Source organism: Oryctolagus cuniculus, chromosome 1 (assembly GCF_051225735.1).
Source record: "Oryctolagus cuniculus isolate XC-2025 breed Fujian yellow rabbit chromosome 1, ASM5122573v1, whole genome shotgun sequence".
NCBI classification, from domain to species: domain Eukaryota; kingdom Metazoa; phylum Chordata; class Mammalia; order Lagomorpha; family Leporidae; genus Oryctolagus; species Oryctolagus cuniculus.
Window position 1 is genome coordinate 34,475,672 of NC_142867.1, and position 18,629 is coordinate 34,494,300.

Consider the following 18,629-nt stretch of genomic DNA (forward strand, 5'->3'; position numbering starts at 1 on the left):
GCAGACTAAAAGTGAAAAGATGGAAACAGATAATCCATGCTAACAGAAACCAAAAAAGAGCTGGTGTGGCCATCCTAATCTCAGACAAAGTAGACTTGAAAACAAAAACTATTAAAAGAGACAAGAAGGACACTATATAATGATTAAAGGATCAATTCAACAGGAAGATTTGACTACTATAAATGTATATGCACCTAATTACAGGGCATCTGGCTATTTAAAAGCATTGTTAAGGGATTTAAAGGGAGATATAGACTCAAATACAATAGTATTGGGGGACTTCAATACCCCACTTACAGCAATGGACAGATCAAACGGACAGAAAATCAACAAGGGAAGAACAGAGTTAATCAACATCACAGACCAAATAGATCTAGCAGATATCTACAGAACCTTCCACCCTACACCCAGAGAATATACATTTTTCTCTCTAGTGCATGGAACATTCTCTAGGATTGACCATATGCTATTCCATAAAGTGAGTCTCAGCAAACTCAAAAAGGATTGTTAAAAAAACCATATAAATAGCATCAAGTGCCTGTAATAATAATAGACAAAATTGAAAAGGAGGAATGTCCAACATGGGAAGCAGTCCACAAAGCACTCATAAAATGACAATCACTTAAGTAATACTCTGACCTCAGCATCAGCCCTTAACGCATTCAGATGTGGCTGAAAAGCCCATAAGAGCAGTTTAGGCTTGGAAAGCCAAGACACTGTGGCAAAAAATATACTGCATGAAAGATCTCTGTGAGGGAGATCCCACTGGGAAGAGAGGCCATCAAAGAAGGATGTATTTTTCTCTGAAGGGAGGAAAGAACTTCCACTTTGCTTATAGCCTTGTCTAAATATTGACAGAGTTTGTGGTTACAAAAGGCTTCCATAGCCTTGGCGGCTCATGGCAAGAGACTCAGGTGATCACTGACGTCATAAATAAGAATGTTAATTGTTAAATTAACAACAGAAGTCACTGGGCACTTACTCCCCATGTAGGACCTTTGTCCTTAATGAGTTTTACTATGAGAATTAACTGCAAAACTTGTTGTCAAACAGTAATTTTTACACTGTGTCTGTGTATGTGTGCAAACTGTTGAAATCTTTACTTAGTATAGAGTTGGTCATCTGTATATAAAGTTAATTAAAAATGAATATTAATGAAGAATGAAATGGGAGAGGGAGTAGGAGGTAGGACAGTAGTGGGGGTGGGAGGGTGTCTATGGGGGGAAGAACCATTATATCCCTAAAGTTGTACCTATGAAATTTGCATTCATTAAATAAAAGCTTTAAAAAAAAGAAAAAGAAAGTATATACTAAAAACTTGTGAGTTTCCAGTCAAGAAAATCTGACTATGCTCCTAAATCCATATATATGAATTAGATAAAGTTTGTTCATGTTATATCAATAGAAAAATTATAAAATCAACATACAAAATCAACAGCATGGGGTGGCGCTGTGGTACAGCGAGGTAAAACCCTAGTCTACAGTAACGGCATCACATATGGGCGCTGGTTCAAGCCCCGGCTGCTCCACTTCCAATCCAGCTCTCTGCTGTGGCCTGGGAAATCAGTAGAAAACGGCCCAAGTCCTTGGGCCCCTACACCCATGTTGGAGACCAAGAAGAAGCTCCTAGCTCCTGGCTTCGGACTTGTACAGCTCTGGCCATTGTGACCATCTAGGGAGTGAACCAGCAGATGGAAGACCTTTCCCTCTCTCTCTCCGTCTCTGTGACTCTGGTTTTCAAATAAATAAATGTCTTTTTAAAAAAAAAATTGGTAGTGTTTGTATACACAAACAATGCCATGGATGAGAAAGAACTTGTAAGATCAGTACTATTCACCATAGTTATAAAAAAAAAATGTAAATACCCTGAGATAAATTTAACCAAATAGATGAAAGAACTCTAGAATGCAAATTATAAAACTATTAGGAAAGAAACAGAAGTAGACATAAAAAATGGAAAAATATTCCATGTTCATGGATTAGAAGAATTAATAACAAAATGTCCATACTATCTAAGCCAATTTATAGATTCAATGTGATGCCAACCAAAACACCAAAGATGTTCTTTTCAAATCTGGAAAAAAACAACCCTAAAATTCATATGGACTCCGGCCAGCGCCGTGGCTCAATAGGCTAATCCTCCGCCTTGCAGTGCCAGCACACGGGGTTCTAGTCCGGGTCGGGGAGCCGGATTCTGTCCTGGTTACCCCTCTTCCAGGCCAGCTCTCTGCTATGGCCCGGGAGTGCAGTGGAGGATGGCCCAAGTGCTTGGGCCCTGCACCCGCATGGGAGACCAGGAAAAGCACGTGGCTCTGGCTTCAGATCAGCGCGATGCGCCGGCTGCAGCGGGCCGACCACGGCGGCCATTGGAGGGTGAACCAACGGCAAAAGGAAGACCTTTCTCTCTGTCTCTCTCTCTCTCACTGTCCACTCTGCCTGTCAAAAAAAAAAAAAAATAAAAAAATCATATGGACTCACAAGAGACCCCAAATAGTTAAAGAAATATTAAACATTAAAAATAAAGTTGGGGGCTAGCGCCGTGGCTCACTTGGCTAATCTTCCACCCGCAGCGCTGGTACCCTGGATTCTAGTCCTGGTTGGGGGGCCGGATTCTGTCCCAGCTGCTCCTCTTGCAGTCCAGCTCTCTGCTGTGGCCCGGGAAGGCAGTGGTGGATGGCCCAACTGCTTGGGCCCTGCACCCCATGGGAGACCAGGAGGAAGCACCTGGCTCCTGGCTTTGGATCAGCGCAGCACGCCAGCTGTGGCAGTCATTTGGGGGGTGAACCAATGGACAAGGAAGACCTTTCTCTGTCTCTCTCTTTCTCTCTCACTAACTCTGCCTGACAAAAAAACAAAACAAAACAAAAAAAAAAAAAAAAAAAAAGTTGGAAGTAGCACAATACCAGACTTCATAGAGCAGAATGAAACAGCCTGTTATAGGCATAAGTGTGGGGAGCAACCCAGACTGGACTGAGTTACTGGAATTAAGACTTATTCTATGCATCTGCTCTCCCACAATATGGCGCTGGGAGAGGAGAAAACAGCTTCTACGCAGCTGCCTCTTGCCAACTTGAGTGATGACCTCCAGGAGCTGATCCTGCTCCTGATTGGAGGAGAGCAGCGTACTTGGCGTGTGGGCAGCCGAGTTGGGATTGGCGGAGGAGGACTGTAGGGGAGGGGGGAGACAACATGCACCAGGAACATCTAAGGGGAGCACCTGTGCAGCCCCCGAGAGAGCCGGCCGGCGGTGTGCCGCTCCCCTGCGGAGGTGGGGAATGTGGCAGGGGGAACCACCCCTCCACGGAGGTGGAGGGACGGTAGCCAACCCGGGAAGAACCAGCAGCAAACCCGGGGAGGGCCGAGCAGACAAAAGAACAGCGCGGGGTCCTGTGTCGTTCCTCCACGAAGACGGGGAGCGACACATAAGCATAGACATATGGGGCCAATGGAACAGATTAGAAACTCGATTAATTAATCCATACACCTACAAACAACTGATTTTGGAGAAGCTAAAATAACTCCTTGGAGAAAAGATAGTATCTTCAACAAATGCTGTTGGGAAAATTGGATCTCTGTATAAATTGGATCTCTGTATATCAGATGTATAAAATATGATACTCTATACAAAAATCAACTCACAATGTATCAAGGATCTAGACCCAAGACCTAAACCATCAAGTTAGTAGAGGAAAACAGAGGGAAGACACTGACATAGGCAAGGACTTCTTGGATAAGACTCCATAAGCACAGAATAAAGGCAAAAATAAACAAATGGAATTACATCAAGCTAAGAAGCTCTGCACAGCAAAGGAGGCACTCAACAAAGAGGCAACTGACAAAATGGGAGAAAATATCTGTAAACTATACACCTGAAAAAAATTAATATCCAGAATAGAAAAAATACTAAAGAAATTCAGAACAAAACAATCCAGTTAAGAAATGGGATAAGGATATGAACAGGCATTTTTCAAAGAATGAAATACAAATGGCCAATACAAAAACATGCTCCAGATTACTTGGTATCAGGGAAAAGCAAAAATAAACCACCATGAGGTGTCACCTCACCCCAGTTAGAATGGTTATCATCCAAAAATCAAAATTAACAAATGCTGTCTAGGATGTGGGGGGAAATGCTGATTTATGGTGAGACTTGAAATCCCAACTTTATGACAATACAAGCAATCTTTCCTTTCCAGAGAAGGAAGTAAACACAGTCGTTGGGAATGTAAACTAGTACAACCATCATGGAAGGCACTACAGATTTCCTCAGAAATCTGAAAATAGAACTACCATATAATCTAGCCATTTCACTCCTGGGAATTTACCCAAAGAAAATGAAATCAGCATATGAAAAAGTTATCTTTACCCCCATGTTTATATCAGATCAATTCACAATGGCGAAGATATGGAGTCAACCCAGATGTCCATCAGTTGAGGAATGCATAAGTAAGTTGTAGTATATGTACATGATAGAATACTACTCAGCCATAAAAAAAAAAATGAAATCCTGTCTTTTGCAACAAAATGGATGCAATTGGAGGCCATTATGGTTTGTGAAATAAAACAATCCCCTAAAAGGCAAATATCATATACGTTCCCTGATTGTGGTAACTAATATACAGAGTATCAAAAATGTAATGCATGAGTGAAATTGATATTTTGAGATTTGATTATTGTTTATAGCACCTGTCTATACTCCTGAAGAACAATGTTTTTTCTACTTAGTACTTGGTAAATTCTTTATTTAGTGGAGGTTTGTGATTATAAAGGAAATTGGAAGTATGTCATTGCAAAAATTAAAAGAATATTAAGAAAAGCAGGAGGGAGAAAGTGCAAGCAAGGGAGTGTAGGGTGGGAAGTATCATTATGTTCCTAAAACTACATATGTGAAATAGTTTTCTTTATAAAAAATTTAAAAACTAAAAAAAAAAAATGAAAAGAGAAATGACATCTCTAGAGATCTGAGGTGATAAAAATAGCTATCAAATATTTTAAGAGTGTTACATGAAAAAGTAGGTCGATTCATTTTTTACTATATACTAGAAGTAAAACTACTAACAATGGATATGTCACAGGTATATGGATCAAATATTAATATGAACACTTTGGTTATGTAGCTGTCAAGATTCATTTAAAGATTGTATGATTTACACCAAAAATAAGGCTAATGGAGTATAAATTGAAGTAATGCTGCTTTAAAAGGATGAACAATATGATTTATTACTTTGCTACTTTTCTTCCAATAAGACAATAAAATCTATTTGTATACAATATATATTAGTGCATTAATTTCTCAAATTAATCAATGTAATAATCCCATTGTATATATTGAGATTACTCAAAAAATCAATTTGCATTAATTTTTGCCTTAAAAAACAGAGCAGAATAAACTGTGAACATTTTCAAATTATAAGAGTTAGGTTTTCAGTTGTATATGCCTAATTTACTTCATTTCAGATCAACGTTTGAATTTAAATTAGAAGTTAAGGCAATTCATCTTTAATTTACCTTAACTTTGTAGGAAGCTAATAGCTTCAATATTTAATTTCAGAATGGAAAAACTCATAAAATCATTATGCACAACAGAAAAACTGACCAGGAAGAGCAAAGCATGTGTTTCATACTAACCAACTAGAAGAACTGTTCCAACGGCCAAACCTCCACCTGGAAATGAAACAACATCAAGAAGAAAATTAATCTGCAGTTTACATTATCTTTAGAACTTAGGCTTCATCAAGGACAGGTACTTCAGCAACTTTAAAAATGTAGTTGTGAACAACATTTTAATTACCTCTGCAATACTTTGTGCAAGGTGCTATTATGAAATAATTATACATTATATGTAATTACATACTACACATTACAATTACTTTCATAATATATTGTACTATCCTCATTTCTCCTGTGATAGAACCATGCAGAATTCAACATAACTGTGTAAGCATTCCAGTAATGTTATATTTAGCACATATTAATAAATTAACTCAGTAGCTAAGGTCTAAATGTGCACAGTAACTCTACTACAGAATACACCATAGAAAACCAAGGTTATTATGATAGAAATTCCAAGTTGATAATTATCTTAAAATTTAGGAGATTTTGGAGAAAAGAATTAATAATAAAGCTAATTATCAATTTTTTATTATTGTGTATAATCTATATTATATCTGGAATGCTATAAATATATTTAAAATGTAGCTATTTTTTTCCTTTCAAACAAAAAAGGATATAATCACAAAACATTTTCAATATTACTAGAATTATTCTTTATAAACAAAACACATGCTTATCAAAAATGAATAGAAATGTTTAAATAATAATTAATTTAAAAGAAAACTTAAAATTGTGGGGCAATAGAAGACAATGTTACCAGATTTTGTTTTTGTCTATGCACAAAACTGTGAGAGAAATAATTAGAAACCAGCAACGAATTTTCTGCCAAAACATTTTGTTGTTACAGACATCAGGTAGAATAATTTAGTATGAAAATTTCCTTTCATGGTGCATATTTTTTCCCCAGGAAATAAGCATATTTCAAATAATCTGAAATCCAGTAACACATACGCACACAGAATAACACCCATCATGTGGCTTATGCTGATTCATGGTGAGACTTGAAATCAATTTTACGATGATACAAGCAATCTTTCCTTTCCAGACAAGGAAGTAAAGAACAGAAAATAGTTGTACATTTCCATATTAATGTAGCAGTGGATTTAGAATAGGATTCAATATATATTTTAATTTATAATTTAGATAATTTCTTCCATTACAGCATTTAATGCTATACCAGATCTAAACGGGATAATTTCAACCATCTTTCAGATGAAAAAATTAACATAAGCTGAAATAAATATGATGAGGAATCACATGGGATCAAAATGTTTAATTTCAAAATTGAGTAACATACAGACAAGCACTAACTTTGTAATACATTTTGAACATTTTACATCACACTTTTTTTAAGTCTTCCATCTGCTGGTTCACTCCCCAGATGGCCACAATGGCTGGAGCTGTGCTGATCCAAAGCCAGGAGCCAGGAGCTTCTTCTGGGTCTCTCACTTGGGTGCAGGGACCCAAGAACTTGAGCCATCTTCTATCACTTTCCCAAGACATGGCAGAGTGCTGAATTGGAAGTGGGGCAGTTGGGACTTGAACCGGCGCCCATATAGGATGCCAGAACTGCAGGTGTTGGTTTTATCCGCTAGTGCAGGCCCCTACGTCACACTTTGAAATTCCTTACTTTCCCTTACATGGAAAAATAAATATTAATCGCCTAATTGCTACCTTTTATTTGTTAAAGGAGATAAAATAATATAAGCACATAAGACATTGCAGTGTCTACGCTAGAGCAGGAACACTTATTCCATTTCATGGAATGAAGTGTTGTCGAATTCTAGAACTGAAAATAAAGCCAATTAAGATCTTTAAACTAAATTGTTGTAATTTCATCCTTTGCAGACCTATGCTAAATCCACTTTACTGAAATTCTGTGTTCAGACATCTATTTTCCCAACTAGAATCTGAAATTTTTTAGGGAGGAGCAATTTTGGGAGAATCATTTTTGTCTTCCTATGACCTAATGTAGAGACTGGTATTTTAAAGAACATAGCTTGGTTTTATTAACTTAATAAATGAATTTCAGATTTTTTTTTTTTGGAGGGTGAACCAACGGCAAAGGAAGACCTTTCTCTCTGTCTCTCTCTCTCACTGTCCACTCTGCCTGTCAAAAAAAAAAAAAAAAAAAAAAGATTTTTTAAAAACGTTCAGTGGTGGGGCCCGTGCTGTGGCTCACTTAGTTAATTCTCTGCCTGCGGCGCCGGCATCCCATATGGGTGCCGGTTCTAGTCCCGGCTGCTCCTCTTCCAATCCAGCACTCTGCTATGGCCTGGTAAAGCAGTAGAAGATGGCCCAAGTCCTTGGGCCCTTGCACCTGTGTGGGAGACCCGGAGAAGCTCCTGGCTCCTGCCTTCAGATTGTAGCCATCTGGGGAGTGAACCAACAGAAGGAAGACCTTTCTCTCTGTCTCTCCCTCTCACTGTCTGTAACTCTACCTCTCAAATAAAAATCTTAAAAAAAATGAAAAACAAAAAAAAAAGTTCAGTGGCTTTCTTTATTTCCTATAGGTAGAATTTAGGTATCTTATCCAGCCTTGTATTTATGTTTATCATGTGTCCTCATACTAAGCAAAGTGTTATACAAACTGGTAGTTTTCTGTAAGAATGATCCAAACAACTCTGTGTTACGGATAATTCAAACACAACTCAAAATTTTAAAAATTCAATGTGAATTAAAATTCTACTGTGTGAGGATGGACATTCAGCCTAATTAACACCCCAGGGCCCAGGTATATGGCCCACATCAGAATATCTGGGTTCAACCACTGGCTCTGCCTTGGCTCCTGATTCCAGCTTTCTGCTAATACAGACTCAGGAAAGCAGCAGTGACTGCTTAAGCTACTAAGTTCCTGTCATCCATGTGGGAGGCCTGGATTGAGTGCCTCACTTTACTAGTTCTGGCTATTGTGGGCCTTTGGGGAGAGAACCAAAGGGGACCTCACTGTCATATTGCTTCTTGAATAAACAAGATTTAAAGCAATTCTAATATGTAGAAAGCTTTTAGGACATTACTTAACACAATCAGGACAAAGTCAATGATATATCAACCAAATTAATATTTTTTCAGGACTTCTCTTACACTAAGCTAAACTTTTCTTTTTTTCCTAATGAACTCTATTATGTAAATTCACTAGATCCAAATTTAGATTGGCTCTGATAAAGGTTGGTTATTTTGACGGGTTGTCATGTTATTAACTAATTTAAAGCTTTTTAAAATCAAGCCTTTTGGGGTGAGCACTGTGGTTAAGCCTCCACCTGCAGTGCTGGCATCCCAAACGGGTGCCGGTTCGAGTCTCGGCTGTTCCAATTCCAATCCAGTTCTCAGCTCATGCACGCGGGAAAGCAGCAGCAGATGACCCAAGTGCTTAGGGCCCTACACCCATGTGGGAGACCCAGATGAAGCTCCTGGCTTCGGTCTGACCCAGCTCTGGCCATTGTGGACATTTGAGTGGTGAAAGATCTGTCAGTGCCTCTCTCCTGCTCTGCCTTTCAAATAAATAAATAAATCTTAAAAAAACAAAACAAAACAAAAAAAAACCAGAAAATATTAAGCTTTTTATCCTATGTGTATGAATTGAAATAATCTGACATATATACATTTATGGTAGCAAAATTCCTCTATTCTCTCAAGCTTGACTTCAGTGTGACATGACCTTCTATTTCTGTAAAAAAAAACCTTTGTAAAAGCTATTTTGATATACTATGGTTCTAGCTGTATTTTAAACTGGGAAGCTTGAGTACATTCATAGTGACACATTTACCCATAAATACATTAAGTAAAAAGAACCAAGCACAACAGAATATATTGACATATTTCTTGAAATCTTGCTTTAAATCCTTAAAAATAAGTAATTTATAGTAATTTAAGTTCAAAAGCAGCACAAACTTCACAGTAACAGTTCCTAATTAAAAGAGAATTTGTTTTCCCATAATAGTCCACTAATACATTTTACACAGAAATCAAGAGGTAAGGAAGTTAAGAAAGAAGCAACCTCCTCTTCCCTTTCATCCTAACATTGAAAAATCACCAACACAACTTTACAGGTTGCTACATAAACAAACTCCTGACTTCACTTTCAGAACTCTTTAAAGATACTCTCAAGCTTGATATTTTAAAGCAGTAGTTTCATCAAGATTCTATGTCTTAAAAATTTTAAAATTTACTTTAGAGAGACAGAGGCAGACAGAAAGTGAATCTTCCACAAATATCTGCAACAGCCAGGCTGGAGCAGGATAGAGCTGTGATCTAGGGATTCAGGATTGAGCCACTGCCTGTTGCCTCTGGGCTGTGCATTAGCAGGTATCTGGAATCAGAAGCAGAGCCAGGACTTGAACTCAGGTACTGTTATGTGATACAGGCATCCCAAGAAGCTTCCTAATCACTGCAACAAATGACTGCCCAAGATTCTGTCTTTAAAAATCATATGCTTCTCATTTTGTCTTAAAGCTAGGAAAAAAATAATATTTAAGAAAGCAGTATCAGGTGCTGGCGCTATGGTGTAGCTAAGCCTCCTCCTGCAGCATTGGCATCCCACGTGGATGCTGGTTCATATCCTGGCCACTCTTCAGATCGAGCTCCTTTTTGATGGCCTGGGAAAGCAGTGGAAGATGGCCCAAGTCCTTGGGCCCCTGCACCCACATGGGAGATCTAGAATAAACTCCTGGCTTTAGATCTGCTCAGTTCTGGCCATTGTGGCCATTTGGGGAGTGAACCAGGGGATGTTCCTCTCTTTCTGTAACTCTGTTCTTCAAATAAATACATAAATCTTAAACAAATCTTTAAAATATATATATATATATCAGAGAATTAGAGATCTTGTGTATGCCAATATCTACCTTTCTTATGATTTTTAAAATATGCAGTGATGGACTTTTGTTATTTTAATTCATGTGAGGAATAGAAAATTCAATCTTCATTTCCAAAAAAAAAATCTCTAATTTGGTCATAAATTTTGGGTAAACAAGGTCAATTAATATACTAGAATATGAAGGTCCAAAGGTGATATCTTATTTGTAAAGAAGAGCAATTGTATTTTTCTAAACTAAGAAAATAAAAGGGAAAAGCAACAAAGGAAAGTTAATATTGATTTACACTAGTCATTTTCTAGAGCTTGATATAAAGAAATAATTATATGTAAAATTATAAAGGGATTTGGGGAAAATGCAATTGAGAAAAACTATTTCATAGTCGTTTCATGGTTCAAAGCAATATCTTCAAATTATATCTCAAATTATAGTTTCCATTAATAAGTCTGCTATTTTTTCTTCATTAAGCATTATGAAGTATGCTAACTCTTGATTGTGACACACTATTGGCTGGGCAAATATGGAAATCAAAATATAAACAATGAATGGTAATAACAGTTCCTTATATTAAACCACATGTAAAAGTTTTAAATAGCAATACAAAGGAATAAGTTAAATTTTTCCCTCAGCGTACATCTACCTGTTATCAGTTACTAAAATAACGGGGCCGGTGTTATTGTGCAGAGGTTAAGCCACTGCTTAGAGGCTCCCATCTCTTCTCAGAGAGCCCGAGTTCATGTCCTGGCTTCTCTTCTGATCCAATCCTACTGCCTCCTGCTAATGCACCCTGGAAGGCCGCAAATGATGGCTCAAGTACTCAAGAATCTGCCACCCATGTGGGAGATCCAGATGGAATTCTGAGCTCCTGGCTTTGGCCTGACCCAGCTTTAGCTGATGCAAGCATATGGGAGTGAATCAATATATGGGAGATCTCTCTTTCTTTTTCCGTGTGTTTCAAATAGATAGTTAAAAGCAATAAAATACTAAAGCCAGGATTATGTCATCCCACACCACTAAGATTTAGTAGGATAAAGGAAAGAAGTTCACCATATCAGTATTTTCTTTTTGGACTCAATGTTAAACGGCAGCTACCCCTCAACTTTCTTCCGAAGTACTCTTCCTGATACATTATTTACCTCAAACCCTGTCATCCTCTTAACTATCAAAATACCTTAACAGCACAGGGGTTAAGCTAACAAGCTTGCAAAGTTCCCCTTTTTTTCAAATATTGTTTTGGAGGATGAGGCTGGGGGATAATTCTTCCAGATTAAATACATGGTCCTAAAATGGACTGCACCTTACATCCTAGGGAAAAGGAAAAATAAAGACATTCTGTTAGAATGTCTTTACTTTTATATACTTTACTTGCTATATGTTTCTTTGGTAGTTCTTGTAGGAACAGAAATGGAATATCTGTCTAACCAAGTTCCTATCCTTTTCCAAAATATAACTGTGTTACTTACACATAGTGCCCTCAAATAACATAAATGTTCTGGAGGGGCAGGGTTGAGAACCTGAGTTAGGAAATCTACAAGCCTGAAAATTTTAAATGTATCCAACTTGGGAAATGTACGTCAAAACCTAACCATAAAGCTTTCAGCATGAAAATATTTAATATGATTACACCATGTTTTTAAAAGGCAGATTATGGAAAACTTCAAATTCTTAAAACAGAGCCAGAAATGGGAGTATCAGGATATCATCAAATGAATAACATTCAAAACCTTGAATGATGTCTTTCTAATATATTTTGCATCTAGGCTTCAAATTACAATGATGTCACAGAGGTAGTAGCAAAATGGTACTGTACTTGTTACACACCAACCTTTTATTTTTAGGCAAATCACAATGGCATATTAGTCTTATCACTAGTATCAGAACATCCTACTTTCATTACCTTTTGTCACAATATGGTCATATTAGGCTAGTCACAATCTGCATCAATAACATGTCAGAGCAACAATATACTCTGAGTTGCTTTTACTCATGTGTATACACATTAGCAGCCAAAAGTTGCACTTTCCAAGAATGCTTTAATGAAAAACAAATGCAAAGTGTTTGCTTCCCAGGACCATACAAGACAGAAAATCAAAATACAAGAATGTCAGTAATAAGTTAACAACTAAAATACTCCTGGACATATTTATTTTTCTAAATATAATAACCAAGTGCACACATGTAAGAAATATTGCTAATTTTTATCAAACGTTTGTTACAAATACTAGAGTCTTCCACCTGCAAGCCAGTTTAAACTACTTTCCAAGTTTATATCTCTGTAGAAGGTGGCTTAAAAGTTAGAACATTAATCTTAAATTCAATAAATTGTCAAGACCCCCTGAAAACAGTTCTCAAAATTTTGAGACAGCTGCAACATAGTGCAGAGAGCACTAACTTTGGAGCCTGAAGTCACTAATGGTTACTAATTTTGTGACTGTATCATCTCATTTTGGAATCTATTTTTGGAGCTCACACATATAACATTATTTTAAATGTTTTACCATGTCTTGTGTGGTTTTTTTCCCCTACATGTTATTTTTCTTTCAATCAAGAACTTACTTAGAAGCTACTTAGATTCAGAAACTATGCTAGGCACAATCTCTTATTCTTATGAGAAACTGAGGCAAAATGCCAGAAATGTGATCTTTTCATTTGGACACTCTTAGTACTAAGTGGAAGAAATTACACATCCCTGTTGAATTACAAAATATAGATATACAAGTGTAATAAATAGGAATAGCTTCCTATGTGTAGGTTCAAATACAGACTGATACCAAGTGAGTCCCACAAGGAACTAACTAGATATTTTGCTAACTAGATATTTTGAATCATTTCTGTTTATAGCACACTATTACTAAGAAGGACACAAATTTGAAAAAACTAAGAGGAAATAATTTTTGTAGAAATAACCAGGATCCAGTTAGAACATGAAATAACAGAATCAAGAAGCCATATTCTTTCTCATAGGCTGCTTGTCTTGTTATTTGTTCCTCTGCACTAAACCTATTTGAAAAGCCTGTCTCAGAGGAAAAATTACAGAGAAAAAAATGTCAAGTGAAGTACAAGGACAAGCAATGGCAATTGCAATACTTCCCGAACGTGTATAAGATTTAACAGACACATATTACAGGCTATGAAAAAAGTTCTCAAATGTCAACACACAAGTTTTAATAAGCAGCATTCAGATAGAAATAAACTAATCCTCAAGGTTTACTAACAGCAGATTTGTCCAATTGAATTTGGTCAATCCTTTCAAAATTAACATTTATGAAGCAAGCATATTCTTCAGCAGCCTTCTCATGGAAAATTCCAGAGACTGCAAAAGAAAGCTTAATAGTAGACTTCTTTCCCTCGTTAAAATGTGAATTAAATGCAAACATGTCATTTACGGCATGAACAAGCAAGCAATCTTGGGAAGCAAAATGTATACAGCAAAAATAACAAATATATGTATGCATATATTTAATGCAGACAAGACTATCTAAATAACTAGAACAGACTTTTAACTTTTAACATCCATTATCTTAAGCCACTATGTTTTCATATTTAGAACCAGGAGATGAGTAGCCTGGCGATAAAAAAGGAGAAAATTATTTTCTCAGCATTTTCTAATGAAGCCCTTCACAAGGGATTAAAAAAAAATACACAAAAAGTTTTGTAGATTAGGCCAAACCGTGAGCTACCCGGGGTTGACAGCGTGTACTCAAGGGACCAGAAGGAGCTCCCACATGAACGCCAATCTGTGTCTATGCATCAGTGCTTCCCCTCGGGGTACAAGCACTTCAGGGTAAACGCACGGAGGCATCCAGTCGCAATCTGGAAAGGGGCCGGTGGGCAGAGAAGGAAAATAGAGAGCGCGGACACCAAAAACGGGCTTAGTTAACAGCGTTCAGACGTCTCCATGCAACCTTTCCTCCCCTCCAACACCATCAGCCCAGACTATAATACTCTTCACGTCCGAAGGTTGACGGAGGTCACAGAGACATGTGGGGTCACAGTAACTCCCCGACAGGTCCCCTCCCTCAGTTTTCCCTGGATTGAGCCCATCTCAGTTCCGAACCGACCTAAGAGCTGGTCCAGGGCTGGCAGCCCGGTTGACACCAGCAGCTGTCCATTCCGTACCGACGGTCGCGTGCCTGCAATGGACACCAGTCGAGGGCCGCCGCTGTCAGTGCCCCTGGCTCTAGGACCCCTCCTCTGGAAACTGGTGACGTTGCTCTTGCTGGTTGCCGCCGCCATAGACTCAGTACCCCCGGCACCAGCGCCGCAGGTTGCCACTGCCGCCATCTTGCAGCCTCCCGTATTGACCCAATAGGAACTCTGGGAACTCAGGCAGCCGGCCTGTCAGAGCCAGTTCTAAACTCCCGCCCCCTCGCTCCTAACTTGGCTTTCGTAGCCAATAGAACTCAGGCGTCCCTCCCGAGTTAACCAATCGCAAGGCGTATTGCTGAAAAGTGCGCAGCACGTAAGGACGGCGGACTTCTGCCGGGCCCAGGTGAGAAAGGCCCACCCGAGTCCTGGGTGAGGGATTTCTGGGGTTTCCTGGGGCCAGAGGTGGGTAATAGTCAGCCTTCTTCTCGGGTTGAGTGCCGTCATTCACGTGGAGTTAAAAAGTTCGTGAAGCGAAAAACCTTCAGGTCTTACCAAGGAGCTGGTACTTGTCCCCTTTTCAGATTGATAGTGAAGAGATACTTTCCCTCCCTCTTTCTCTTCTGATTGCTAAGGCAAAATTCACTCCGCATTTCCCACCCCCTGAGGTCTTTTCCCGGATGGTTGAGTTACATCCAAAGGATTGGGACGATTACTTAAACGAGTTGCCTGCTGAGCCTGTGGGCTTAGTTCTTTAGTACCTTGGCCGGTGGTTTGGATTTAGACCTTAGAGCGGAAACTCTTGAACTTGGAGGCAGTTTGGTTTTTTTGTGTCTTGAAAGATATACCTCTCCGACTATTCTACGTGAGAAGCTTTCTTGAATTTTAATTAGTGCTCCCAGAAGTCTTGGGATGTCTTTCCATGATCAGTATGAATGACAAGTGTTACTCTGACAACCTTGTTCACACATTTAATTGTCGTTTTCTGTTAAAACAGCTGCAAAAAACAAAAAATACTTAGGTTTCTACACCCTCCCGCTCAGAAAAAAAAAAAAAAACTGATAAAGAATTGGATGTTTTCATACTTTAGTTTTCTGGTGATTTGTGACCTCTAAATGGAAGCTTTTTTAAAATTAAAGATGAATTTTATATGTGAAAAAATTTAGAGCCGTGTTTTTAGATTTAAAATTTTCTGAAATTGAGCTGGGGGTGGGATGGGTAAGTGATTTTTAAAGGCATTTGTGATTGGCAAATATTATATAAAGTTCTCACAAATTTTGCCTGCACGTCTGTGTTATTATCTCAGTGATCTCTGATACTTTATTTTTTTTTAAAGATTTGTTTTTATTTATTTGAAAGACAGAATTACAGAGAGAGGTAGAGAGAAAGAGGTCTTCCATCCACTGGTTCACTCCCCAAATGGCCACAACAGCCAGAGCTGAGCTGATCTGAAGCCAGGAGCCAGGAGCTTCTTCTGGGTCTCCCACGCTTGTGCAGGGACCCAACGACTTGGGCCATCTTCTATTGCTTTCCCAGGCCACAGCAGAGAGGTGGATTGGAAGAGGAGCAGCCAGGACTCAAACTGGTGCCCATATGGGATGCTGACACTTCAGGCCAGGGCTTTAATCCACTGTGTCACAGCGTCAGCCCCTCTCTGATACTTTTTAATACATCCATACCTTGGTGAAATTCTTGCCATTGAATTGTTTTAAATCTCATTGATGTGTTGAAAGCTTTTGTCTGATTCCTTTGGATAAATTGGAATTAGTATCACTAAATGGTGACTGGTGAATTTTATAATTTTGGGAGTTTTTTAAACAACCATATTCAGAAGACCTTGCCATTTAACAGTATTTTCTTTGATCAAGGTTGCTTTCATTTAAAATCTTTCACCAATACAAATCTTAGTAAAATTGCTGCTCAGTGATTACTGTTTGCTTAGGTCTTGTCATTTCAGATCCATAGTAATAAAAATGGTCTCATCTGGGGGAGGTAAGATTAATGTACTCCGGCGCCATGGCTCACTAGGCTAATCCTCCGCCTTGCGGCGCAGGCACCCAGGTTCTAGTCCCGGTCGGGGCGCCGGATTCTGTCCCGGTTGCCCCTCTTCCAGGCCAGCTCTGTGCTCTGGCCCAGGAGTGTAGTGGAGGATGGCCCAAGTGCTTGGGCCCTGCACCTGCATGGGAGACCAGGAGAAGCACCTGGCTCCTGGCTTCGGATCAGCGCGGTGTGCCGGCTGCAATGCGCTGGCCGCAGAGGCCATTGGAGGGTGAACCAACGGCAAAAGGAAGACCTTTAACCTTTCTCTCTGTCTCTCTCTCTCTCACTGTCCACTCTGCCTGTCAAAAAAAAAAAAAAAAAAAAAAGAAAAAGAAAAAAAAAAGTTTAATGTACTGAAAATGAATACATTGAATAGTATGTTCAAAATTTGTCCTATAGTAAATAACCACTAAATTACAACTAGGAAGACCAAAACAAAAAGTAGAAAAACAGTACAAATCCCATAGAAACTTCTTGTGTATTCTTGATGTAGTGAAAACTTTGAAATACCACAAGTAATTTTATAAGCTAATTTACTACATATTCTCCTACTTCTGACTGTATTACTTAACCTTTTACTTTTCTTAAGGTGATGGTAATGGTGCTTTATTTGCTTATTACTAGAACTGAGAAATTATTTTCCAATTTTGTCTGTAATTTGGGCAGCATGCCATGTACACAACAAGGCATTCATGAAACCAGGATTTACCTCTGGTATAACACTATCTTAGAATACAAAATTATTATTTTTTTTTTTAACAAAGACAAAACCTTTGCTTCCAAGTGATCCCAAATATTTTGACTTGCCAGCATATAGTAGAGTTGAATATAGACCATTAGAATAAATAAAATATTTGTGTAAAGCAAGAGTTAAAAGACTGTGTTTAGGTGTGCTGTTAACTATTTATTGAGTATGCACTAAGTTCTGGGAAGAGTGCTAAGAGCTGAGGTAATAGGAGGAAAAAAATACTTAGTCTCTGCTTTCCTAGAGTTCACAGTTGGGGGAGGTGGACCTGTAAATGGTTTAATAATGTAAACTACAAGTGATCTGGAGAGAGGGGGGACTTGGACAGTTTCTGCTGAGCAAGAACTTTATTCTGATTTTTAAAAGATATGTAGAAGATGAAAGCATTAAGGAAAGTGAAATCCATTATGGAGAATGGTATGGCTGCACCTTCAATAAATCTTCTTTCATGCTTCTGTGCAAGTAGTTCTCAGGATTGTTATGGAATGCTAACAGGAGACTAGAGAAGTTAGGCAAGAGTGTGGTGGCTTTTTTGTTTCTTAATGGAAATCATTGAATATTTTAAAGTAAAAGAATGATGATGATCATGTTTGCTGTTTATGGAATGGCAAAAAGTGTGCTAAAAGAAAATGAAGTGGCTACAGGTGTGACTGGGATTAACAAAACTGATGAATACACAGATTTCTATAGGTGTAAGTGGTAAAAGTTGAGAGAAGGAATCAAGGGTGACTAAAAGTTTCCACCTGGAGAGTTTTGTGGCTTGTTGAGGATGGATATAAAGAAGGAGCCACAGAATTTGTAGTTCTGATGTTTTAGGGGAAGGAGATCATAAATTGAGGTTTTCATCTGTTTTGAACATGTTTAATTTGAGGTTGCCGTGGAATAACCAAGTACAGGCGTCTTGTATATTGTAGCCTATGTGGGAGAGAGATTTGTAGTTAAAAGCAGATTGAAATCATTAAATACATAGTGGCAGTTTATCCCAAGGAAATAGTTAAACTTGCCAAGAAATATTTGCTTTAGAATGAGAAGAGAAAAAGAATCGTAGATAAACTTTGGAGAACATCAACATTTGACAGCTAGACAATAAAAATAATTGTTTATTTGTGCCTGTTAAAGGCAGATTTCTCAGAGTAGGAAAGTTACAAGTCAAATAATTGTTTTTAGAAGTGAATAGTACATGAAGTTGAGTATTCCATAAAAGTAGACCATTTTACCTTTTAGAAAGCCTTACTGCGAAGGGTAGCAGAGGGAGATGACAAAGGTTTGAGGGTGGAGTTTTGTTGAGAGAGAGAATCCGAAGGTATTAGAAACAGATTGTAGACAACTGATAA

General features: G+C 38.3%; 2 protein-coding genes across 36 annotated transcripts in view; one reads left to right on the forward strand and one right to left on the reverse strand.

Moving 5' to 3' along the window:
• ELP4 (elongator acetyltransferase complex subunit 4) overlaps positions 1-14,708 on the reverse strand; it is a 280,207-nt gene extending 265,499 nt beyond the window's left edge. For all 5 annotated transcript variants that reach the window (XM_089309947.1, XM_051825657.3, XM_051825667.3 and 2 more), the window contains exons 1-2: positions 14,486-14,708; positions 5,629-5,664 (exon numbers count right to left, since the gene is read on the reverse strand). In XM_089309947.1, the coding sequence (XP_089166073.1) occupies positions 5,629-5,664; positions 14,486-14,708 (259 nt within the window). The remainder of the gene's footprint in view (positions 1-5,628; positions 5,665-14,485) is intronic.
• Positions 14,709-14,779: 71 nt separating this feature from the next.
• Positions 14,780-18,629, forward strand: part of IMMP1L (inner mitochondrial membrane peptidase subunit 1) — an 84,118-nt gene continuing 80,268 nt past the window's right edge. For 9 of the 31 annotated variants that reach the window (XR_016218010.1, XR_011387824.2, XR_016218009.1 and 6 more), the window contains exon 1: positions 14,780-14,916. The gene's annotated coding sequence lies outside the window, so the exon portion shown is untranslated. Of the gene's footprint in view, positions 15,076-18,629 lie in introns of all 31 variants that reach the window. The other 22 variants (XR_011387821.2, XR_016218003.1, XR_016218006.1 and 19 more) reach the window with 10 other exon arrangements.